The sequence below is a fragment of the Labeo rohita genome, chromosome 8 (assembly GCF_022985175.1).
Source record: "Labeo rohita strain BAU-BD-2019 chromosome 8, IGBB_LRoh.1.0, whole genome shotgun sequence".
Classification (NCBI taxonomy): Eukaryota; Metazoa; Chordata; class Actinopteri; order Cypriniformes; family Cyprinidae; genus Labeo; species Labeo rohita.
Window position 1 is genome coordinate 23,780,574 of NC_066876.1, and position 10,616 is coordinate 23,791,189.

The 10,616-nt window shown below is 37.1% G+C and overlaps 1 protein-coding gene across 1 annotated transcript; it reads right to left on the reverse strand.

Annotated features, from left to right (window-relative positions):
* Positions 1-1,488: 1,488 nt before the first annotated feature.
* LOC127170317 (macrophage-expressed gene 1 protein) lies at positions 1,489-4,631 on the reverse strand. Its single transcript, XM_051118197.1, has 2 exons — positions 4,191-4,631; positions 1,489-3,616 (listed from the first exon to the last, which is right to left on the reverse strand). The coding sequence occupies exons 1-2, from the start codon at positions 4,629-4,631 to the stop codon at positions 1,913-1,915; spliced, it is 2,145 nt and encodes a 714-aa protein (XP_050974154.1). The 3' UTR covers positions 1,489-1,912.
* Between the last annotated feature and the right edge of the window lie 5,985 nt (positions 4,632-10,616).

Sequence of the window (10,616 nt, forward strand, 5' to 3'; positions counted from 1 at the left end):
TGTTTCCTAAGGTAAAAATGCAGTAGTTGTTCCTCAGTGCTGTAATATTAGGAGACACTGTCATCTGCTGGAGAGTGGTGGTGTTGCAGTTCGTCTGTGAGGTGAAGTTCAAAGTTATGATGGGTAACGAAGACCCAAAACATTACTCCTATCTCCGGCCTTACTGGAATGTGGAATGTTTTCTGGCATCTGAGACATTTAAATCAGCATTCAGGTGGGATTACAACGCATATTTTAACTTACACATACGCAAACCAAACATGCTGGTTTATGCTCTTGTATACCCCTGCTGAAAAAAAAAACAAACAAACTCGAAACCGTCACAGAAGCTGTAATGGTTTTACTGGTTATAATAGAAATTTTATCGGTTTTAATGGAAACTAAATGTCCCTGTTCTCTACTGATAATTTGTTGTCTTCTATTTGTTGCTTGTTAAAACCACTAAATCCTAAAGGAATATGTCCCAAAACACTCTACAGGAAACCAAATGGTTTTAATGGTTAAAAGTTGATGGTTTGAAATGTTTGTAATGGTATTTGTAGTGGAAACCATTTAAATTTTTTCTGATGGTTTACATTGGTACTTAAAATTTGGTCAGTTACCCGGATACTCGGATGTAAACAACAGCCTGGATTGCATGGTTAATGTACTACTGAATATGTTTTTCTGCTAATTTATGCTGCCTAAACCACAGAAAAAACGTGTGGAAGCTGCTAAATCATATAGAGAAGGACTTAGCAAGCAGGGAAAAGTGCGATATTTTGACCAACCAAAGTTAATATGTGGTAAAGATACGTACGAGCAGTAATTAAGATATAAGCCTAATATTTCACCTGTCTGACCGGAAATAAGAACAAACACTAATGTTGTCTTTTGCACTCTTCTCCTTGATTTGTTCTAACTTTTAGCAGTCTATAGTACTCCAAATGTTTTTTTCCCAGTACAACCGATTAGTACAGCCCAAAACATGACAATAATTTACCATTTTCTGCAACAATAATCAGCAAAATTGTGAGTTCCATTCAGTTCAGTGGCCAATATGGCTGACTGATGCATTGTGAAAACTTTTTGTGTCTCTTTTTTGTGTCTCTCTTTCTTGTTCTAATCTAACTTGATGAAAATAGCTGTTTATGTGTAAGTAATGTCCTGAAAAGCTGTTTATTTAGGTTTTATATTTTAGGTTGTGTTTCCAACGTAACACACATTCAGTACCCAGCACACATTCACAAACATTATTTTACATTATACACCCAGTGGCTCAAGTCTCTGAGACACGTTTATACTATGAAAGGAATGAAGGAAATACTTTATTTTTGTGTGTATGTGCATTTGTTATCACTATGTGCCATCAAGACCACATGATTTAGAAGAGACTTGAGACACTAGGCCTAAATACAGGTAGTTTTTTCACCAGTTTGTCTTCTAATTGTAATACTATATACTTTTTTTTTTTGGTAATTCACAATTGAAAACACCACCATACCCATGAAAAGTAATATGGATTTTTATTGAAAATAAAAAAATGACAATAAAAAATGGTAAATACAAAAACAATGTAACTAGACTTGACTCACATGACTTGTTAAGTCATGAAAGGCCACTCTCAAAACCAGTTTTAAAAATGTACAGAATGTACAGAACGCTGAACACACATATAGTACATATATAATTACAGAAAGACCTATATTCTCATTAAAACACAGGATCAGTAGCCTAATGCTGTTGGAATAATGTATACATAAAAATACAAAACACTGTTCATCTTTCGCACAAGCTGTGAAGCAGTTGTAAATAGCAGCCCTTATACCCAACACCAGATAAATATATTCCCTATCACCTAATGCTAAAAATGTAATTACAAAGCTTATCAAGATTTAACTTTAAGAAAACTTACAGTAACTATCTGACATAACTAAGGCAACAGAGGTTGAGTGGGGTTTTCATTTGCACTCTGTTGCTCTCTCTGACTTTCTACACCACTTTGGCCATCAGAGTGAATCTCTTCATACCCCCTTCTTGACCTAAAGTGAGAAAATTTCCTTCTCCGTTTCACTAAGATGACAATTCCTGCCACCACAACTGCGATAAAAGTCATTACACCACAGGCCACACCAGCCTTTTCACCTCCTGACATTGGAGGAATAGAAGATGCCTGAAACGTTCCGACTATTTGATTAAATTCACCAGGCTTTGCTAGTCTCCATTTTTTTGTTTCTCCAACCCTCAGCCAGGCCCGATCACCTTCTGTCATCACGGCTACAGTGTTTGTCACCATCATGTTGAACAGTGGTGGTCTTGTGAATGGTGGGAGGTGAATAGGTTTTAACTGGCCACCAGTAAACTCACCTGATTGGACACAGTACAATATCTGACAGCCATCGCTAATGGCAGCAAGGTGTTGGCTGTACTGAGGCGGACAGCGATATTGGTCCCTTGCAAGATGGTTGCCAGATTGGCAGCTAAAGAAACCCCCAAATGGCACAGAAGACACTGTTCCTGCCTCATAGTCATTGCTCAGACAAATCCTCATACCGTTAGTCAAAAATGTTTGTGCAAAGTAATTTGGAGGACAGTCATAAGATTTGGTCTGTGGGTTCTGCAAAGATGGGCCGAATAGACCTCCAAAAAGATATCCAGAGTACTCAGGGACTGTCTGATTTGTGGAACACCAGTAAGTGTCAATTTTAGCACGACGGACGTAGTAGGCATTTCCACATACATTGTCACAACAATCAAAAATTAACCAGCATGAATGACATTCCTTATGGCACTCATATTGATTGTAACCCTGCTCTACTGTCTCAGAGTGTAATAAAGAAGCCGTGTACGGTTGACGGCACGTATAGTCACCAGTATCCAGATTTTTTTGCGCAAGCTCATCACAGATGACATTTCCGTCTCCAAACACTGGAGTACATTTTTGATAAATGCCACTAAAGGTCAAATTGGTCACTGGACCCTTGCAGGATGAGTCATTAACATTAGCCTGAAAGTTAAAATTTGGGGACTTTGGATCTACACATCCTGGAATTGTGTTTATGTTGTAGTAACGCGCTGCAGCCTGTTGGACTGAAAAGGCAAGTTTATGTAAAGTTGGAACTGGAAGATCTGGAAATATAGATGGATTGAGGAAATAGTGAATTGGCACTCCAGAACGATCAATAGCCACTAGATTATTTTGTGTGCTCTCTTGCCACTTCTGCAGAGTGATTCCTTGATAGAATAAAGCCCCACCGTGGCTCTGAACTAAAGAATGCGTAATGTTTTGTTGGTACGTGATGGTATCTGAGGTTTCCTGGGACTCCTTGCTACCAAAGTTAAAGTTAACTTTGTTAAAAAAGTTATTGCCTGCTGATGCAGAAACTGAAGACTTGTCTGATTCACTGTTAGAGACATAAGATCTTTTTATATAGTCCTCTTGCACCAGAATGGCACCGGCATCGATGCTTGTGATGACGTGGGTGCCATAATCAAGTATGAGTTTCTCCGACAGATAAGTTGCTAGGCGTGTTTGGTTGTTCTCAACAGCATCTGCGATTTCCACAATCTGCTGAGCAAAGCGGGAGTCCAGAGTAAAGTCAGGATATGCATTCACTGTGTACAGATGGTTACGCACCTGAGAATATATAGAAGAGAAGACAAAATAATTACAACTAAATAGAAATTTAAATAATTTCCTGGTAATTTAGATATCTGCTTTTTATTTCATATCTTACACTAAAGGTCAACAGTTTTTAAACAGTATTTCTTTTTAATTTACTGTTTACTGTTTATTTTGGATCAAATAAATGCAGGCTTGGTGAGCAGAAAAGACTTCTTTAAAAAAACACAAAAAACTTTTGACTGGTAGTGTATGTGTTCCACTTAACAGTAGTGGATTCAGAACAAATATTTGAACAGACACATTCAAAGGGGATGAAGCAAACATAAAAATAACCAGATTTAAAACGCTGAAAGTGAGCGTGGAGCTAGTGGATAAACGTTGCTTGTGTGCGCATATTGCATACTCTCTGTGACTGCGCTCTGTTTGACAAATTGGTAACAAACCTTTTTTATATTTTTTATATATCTTATATACCCTTAAGAAGTTAATAATCGCTACATATTAAAACATTAAAAGCGAACAATTTAAGTATAGAAATGTAAATGTTTTTTTTTTTTACTTTTACTTTGACACTTTTCTGACTTACCTGAACTCGTGTTGTTACGGAATTCGTTCTCACTTGGTGTGTTTTCATGCGCGTATTTTCTTCAGAGAATTTTCCATTTAGCACAGAAGGATAGGAAATATCTGCATTGATTGATCCTGATGTGCAGCTTTTCTGTTCCAGCCATGACATGATGGTCTCAGAGTGAGTTTCCACTCCGCTTGTTTTCCGTGGAATGACAAAAACTTCATCTGGGATGAGATAAATGCCATCCTCTGTGGTCTGACATTGGGAATAGCTCAGGTTCATCACCCGTCCCACGTCTATATTGCGCAGGTTGTCCCAGCCTCCACCTGGGAGCACCTCTAGTGCTGTTAAACTTGAGTTTATGCGACATTCACGAAGGCCATTACTGGGTCGGATGAGCGCGTTAGACTTACAGACAACGAAGAAGAGCACCAGGACAGTGTATAATGACTCCATGATCTAAATTGCTTCTCCCCTCATGAAGTTTTGCTTTATATCTTACTGACAGGGGGGTGTGGCCTTGGAAAATTTTCTTTTCATGTTCAAGCTACAGGCTTAGAAATTTCCCACATAAAAAACATTGCACATGTTTGGCAATTTTAAGAATATTATTTTTATATATAGACAACACAGATCTGATCATTTCACTAACTGCAAAAAAAGACAACATCTTAAACCAACAATGGTTGGTTTGCTGGTCTTAGATGCTGTCCCAGTTTTAGAGGGGATTTGCACCTTTTTTCTGCAGTCCAGATCATAGCTTATTTCCTTTTTAACTATTTACATGTGGGTTTATGTAATAACACTGATTAAGTAGTTTAAACACAAATTATGTTTAATTACTTTTAACCTAAAATTAGAAGTAACAAAAACTTAAACTAGAAACATTAGTTTTTATATTCTATTACAATAAGCCTTCACAAAAAAAAAAAAAAAAAAAGGTCTGTCCACATCTGTTAAAATGTATTTTGTTCCAAAATAATTGTAACAACTTACATTCATCCTTTGTGGAAAACAAATACCTAACTATCTAGAAACCATGAAATTTATTTTCACTGAGCAACTCAAATAGCTAAACCCAAAAAGTATTCCAACACAAGTATTTCAGAAACTTTAAACCCATTTTTCACTATTGAATGTAGGCAGTGCATAGTATAGAGTGAACTTTGTAGTTTCATTTAGTTGGGACTCTCCAAAGTCCTGCACATTGCACAAATATCAAGGATTTTTTTTTTAATTATCTTGTGTTGTCAGCTTATAAGGAAGTTTGAGAGAGAGAGAGAGAGAGAGAGAGAGAGATTTTATCATATGAAGTTTTTATTATAGTGTAGCATTTAGTGCCATACATCTGTTCTGTGCTTCATTAATGGTCTTCATGTATGAACCACTGTCCAAACTCTCATTAAAAGGTACAGAAACAAGCTGAGAGATTCCTGCTGGGATCAAACCTCTCTTAGTTTACAGTAGCACACCTTCAAGCACGGGACAGGTGTGGCTGTACCAGTTTCAGCGCTCTAAGGACGGCCCTGTGTGACACAAGCACACAAAGAGCCTCACAGACAACAGGAAACTGAAGAGAAATTATCAAAACTTTTATGGGATTCTTCATAATCCTCTATCTTTTTTTTTTTTTTTTACTGCCCCAATTTTATTTTTTATTTGTAAAGATAACTGAAAATGTGCGTGCAAGAATTCAATCACTGAGAGGCTGCTATGTATTTTTTTCTATTGTCAGAGTGCACAGGTTATCAGTTCACCAGATTTATCTGTGCTCAAGAGGAAAAACTACTTTGATTTACAAAAGTTCATGACATCATAACAAGGATCATAACAAAGTCTTTGAAGAAGATTCAAAACATTTTTTGACATATATAGGCCTTAGTAAAGTTCAAGGTGACTGTCATACAGTATCAACATAGTACCCTGCGTCTAGGGTACGTTAAAGGAATAAAGAGAACGGTTGTGGTGCTGGATTCCCAAATCACTCCGGTCAGGGACCAAACAAGCACACCAGTTAAATACAAAATTGTGATGTTTATTAGAGATTAGACGTGAAACATAGAGAGCATCTCTTCGGGGTGGCCACAGGCCAACATAACAAACAAAAGGAACCTAGAAAGGAAAAAAGAGAAACTAAGTAACCTAATTACATTGGAAAAAAATAAAATACAGCCAGTTTACCTAACTGCCTAACCAAAAACAAAGCCCAACAGATTTGCACAAAAGAAAAAGGCAGGACACCCCTTTGCTCTGTTTCACGAGGGGTGCTATAACTTTAGCAAGGAATAAAAGCTATGAATCCAGGAGCTCCGAACTCGAACACGTTCGCACCAACAATGAGCTCGCCGGCTGCTTGCAACCAGATTCCTTAAAAAAGACCCTGCCTTAATCGAGCGACCAACAACACGCCAGCATCCCAGCGTCATTCAACCTATGAGAAAAAAAGAGAGAACAGAAGCAACACAGTGCAATGCAGGAAAATATCAAAAAGAAACGATCGTTCTCATAACAACAGACATTCCTCCATCTCATCCGTTCTGCTTTTTCAGTCACTCCTGAAAGTTCGCTGAATGTGCAGGGTTTTGTGGCTATTGGTCCTGTTAGCAGCACGTAAAGCGAAACTTTTAAAAAAGCTGTCACTCACTTCAATTTATTTCAATCTCACAATGTTCCGTTATAATCAATGACACTCTCGGAATTCCAAATATAATATCTTACATTGTGTCTAGGTGTGGTGTTTAGCATTAGGTGAATTCTCACTGTCTCACCCTGTATATATTTATATATTTCTTTATTAATATCTTAACGTATTATTATATCTTTTCTTAACCATTTGCACACACAAGCATTATCCGACTCTCCTCCTGACCACAGACGGAGGTTTACAAGCCACTTTTCCTGCGCTTATCAGTCAATTTCTTGCCTTTCCGCCCTTATGAACAGCAGATTTTCATACATGATAAAAGATATTTTGTGGTTTCTCGGTCTGACCGATTTGAGCATCCATAAACAACACAAAACATAGGCATTTTTGAGTTTCTGCTAGTGATTCCTATGGAGAAATATCACTTCCTGCCCTCCAGCTGCATTTCGCGCCACAGCAATGACGTCATGTGCAAACAACCTATTGTAACTTACATTCATCCTTTGTGGAAAACAAATACCTAACTATCTAGAAACCATGAAATTCATTTTCACTGAGTAACTCAAATAGCTAAACCCAAAAAGTATTCCAACACAAGTATTTCAGAAACTTTAAACCCATTTTTCACTACTGAATGTAGGCAGTGCAGAGTATAGAGTGAAATTTGTAGTGTCATTTAGTTGGGACTCTCCAAAGTCCTGCACATTGTGCAAATATCAAAGATCAGATTTTTTTTTTTTTTTAATTGTCTTGTGTTGTCAGCTGTAAATTATAAGGAAGTTTGAAAGAGAGAGAGAGAGAGAGATTTTATCATATGAAGTTTTTATTATAGTGTAGCATTTAGTGCCATACATCTGTTCTGTGCTTCATTAATGGTCTTCACGTATGAACCACTGTCCAAACTCTCATTAAAAGGTACAGAAACAAGCTGAGAGATTCCTGCTGGGAGCAAACCTCTCTTAGTTTACAGTAACACACCTTCAAGCACGGGACAGGTGTGGCTGTACCAGTTTCACTGCTCTAAGGACGGCCCTGTGTGACACAAGCACACAAAGAGCCTCACAGACAACAGGAAACTGAAGAGAAATTATCAAAACTTTTATGGGATTCTTCATAATCCTCTATCTTTTTTTTTTTTTTTTTATTGCCCCAATTTTATTTTATTTGTAAAGATAACTGAAAATGTGCGTGCAAGAATTCAATCACTGAGAGGCTGCTATGTATTTTCTTCTATTGTCAGAGTGCACAGGTTATCAGTTCACCAGATTTATCTGTGCTCAAGAGGAAAAACTAGATTTACAAAAGTTCATGAGGATCATAACAAAGTCTTTGAAGAAGAACAATTGTTTAGGTAACATCTTTTGAAATAATAACACAATAAATTATAAATGCAACTTGGTTTGATATTTTGTTATAACTCCATGATTGCACATTTTGAACATGCAACAAGTTATACTTTATAAATACTACTTACACCTAGTGGATGACAGAAAAACCTTTTTTATGCAGAAATGTGCTTTTCACGGTCATCCATGAATGATTGTTTAATTTCATGAATCTAATTGTTTATTAAGCCAACAGTATTTGAGTAGTAGCAAGCTATTCGGCTGATCACATGGCAACCATCTGATAGATGCACTCTCAGAGCAAAGAAGATGGGATATTGTGAAAACGCTGATGAAAATCATGTAGAACATACTTTATTCGTTTCTATACACAAATAACTGCTTGTTTTGGCATCTGGCACATTAATTTTTGTAAACTATGCAATTCCTCTAATGTACACTAGGTGGTAGTAGATGACAGCAGGAGTCTGAACACTGACCGATCTTTTTTGTGATCATGTCATTTATTTTTGCTAGAGACAAATAATAGTGACAAACAGAAGTCATATTATTTCACATTTTATGTCTTGTTGGGTTTCCATGTTTTATGGATATATTGCATATGCGTAATGGTTTTAATGGTCCCTTTCTACAAAAGCGCTTTTTGTAAATGATATGATCATTGATCATAACCTTGATGTGCTCTGTTTGACAGAAACCTGGCTTAAACCAGATGATTACATTACCTTAAACGAGTCTACCCCTCGTGATTACTGTTATAAACATGAGCCACGTCTAAAAGGTAAGGGAGAGGTGTTTCTACAATTTATAGCAATATTTTCAGTGTTTCTCAGAGAGCGGGCTTCAAGTATAACTCGTTTGAAGTAATGGTGCTTCTTATAACATTATCCAAAAAAAACAAGTGTTAATGATAAATCCCCATGACGTTTGTACTTGCTACTGTATACAGGCCACCAGGGCACCATACAGACTTTATTATAGAATTCGCTGATTTTCTATCTGAACTAGTGTTGGCTACAGATAAGGTCTTAATAGTGGGTGACTTTAACATCCGTGTTGATAATGAAAATGATGCACTGGGAGCAGCATTTATAGACATTCTAAACTCTATTGGAGTTAGACAACACGTGTCAGGACCCACTCGAAATCATACTCTAGACTTAATACTGTCACATGGAATTGATGTTAATATCATTGAAATTCTGCAGCAAAGTGATGATATCTCAGATCATTATCTAGTCTCTTGTATACTCCAAATAACGAAAACTGTCAATTCAACTCCTTATTACAAGTATGGTAGAACCATCACTTCTACTACAAAAGACTGCTTTCTGAGTAATCTTCCTGACTTATCTGAATTCCTCAGCATGTCCAAAAGCTCAGAAAAACTTGATGATGTAACAGAAACTGTTGACTCTAGGTGCTCCTTTGCGCCTAAGAAAGATTAAGGAAAACAGTCCGACCCCGTGGTATAATGAGGACACTCGCACCCTAAAGAGAGCAGCCCGGAAAATGGAGCGCAGCTGGAGGAAAACCAAACTAGAGGTTTTTCGTACTGCCTGGTGTGAATGTACCTTATCCTATAGAATTGCGTTAAAAACTGCAAGATCTGATTACTTTTCGACTTTTAGAAGAAAACAAACATAACCCTAGGTATTTTTTCAATACAGTGGCTAAGTTAACAAAAAATAAAGAACCAACAGGCGTTGACTGTGCCCCTCAGCATAGCAGCAATGACTTTGTGAACTGCTTTACTTCAAAGATCGATACTATTAGAGACGAAATTGTTACCATGCAGCCGTCAATTACAGTATCGCATCAGATAGTGCGCTATAGATCTCCTGGGGAACAATTCCACTCATTCTCTACTATAGGAGAGGAAGAATTGTATAAACTTGTTAATCATCTAATCATCTAATCATCTAAATCAGCAACTTGTATGGTAGACCCTATTCCATCTAGGCTACTAAAAGACTTGCTTCCAGGTCCTCTTCTGAATATTATTAATTCTTCACTGTCATTAGGATATGTCCCCAAAAGCTTCAAACTAGCTGCTATTAAGCCTCTCATTAAAAAACCTCAACTTGACCCCAACTAATTAATTAATTACAGACCAATCTTGAATCTCCCTTTTCTGTTAAAGATATTAGAAAAGGTAGTAACCTCACAATTATCCTCTTCCTACAGAAAAATGATATCTGCGAGGATTTCCAGTCAGGTTTTAGACCGTATCACAGTACTGAGACTGCTCTTATTAGAGTTACAAGTGATCTGCTCTTGTCATCTGATCATATTTCTTCGTGGCCTGGCGAAACATACCAATTTGAAAAACTCACGGATTGTGTAGTTGAGATAAAAAACTGGATGACAAGTAATTTCTTACTGCTAAATTCTGAAAAAAACAGAGGTGTTAATTATTGGACCTAAAACCTCTGTGTGTAATAGCCTAAA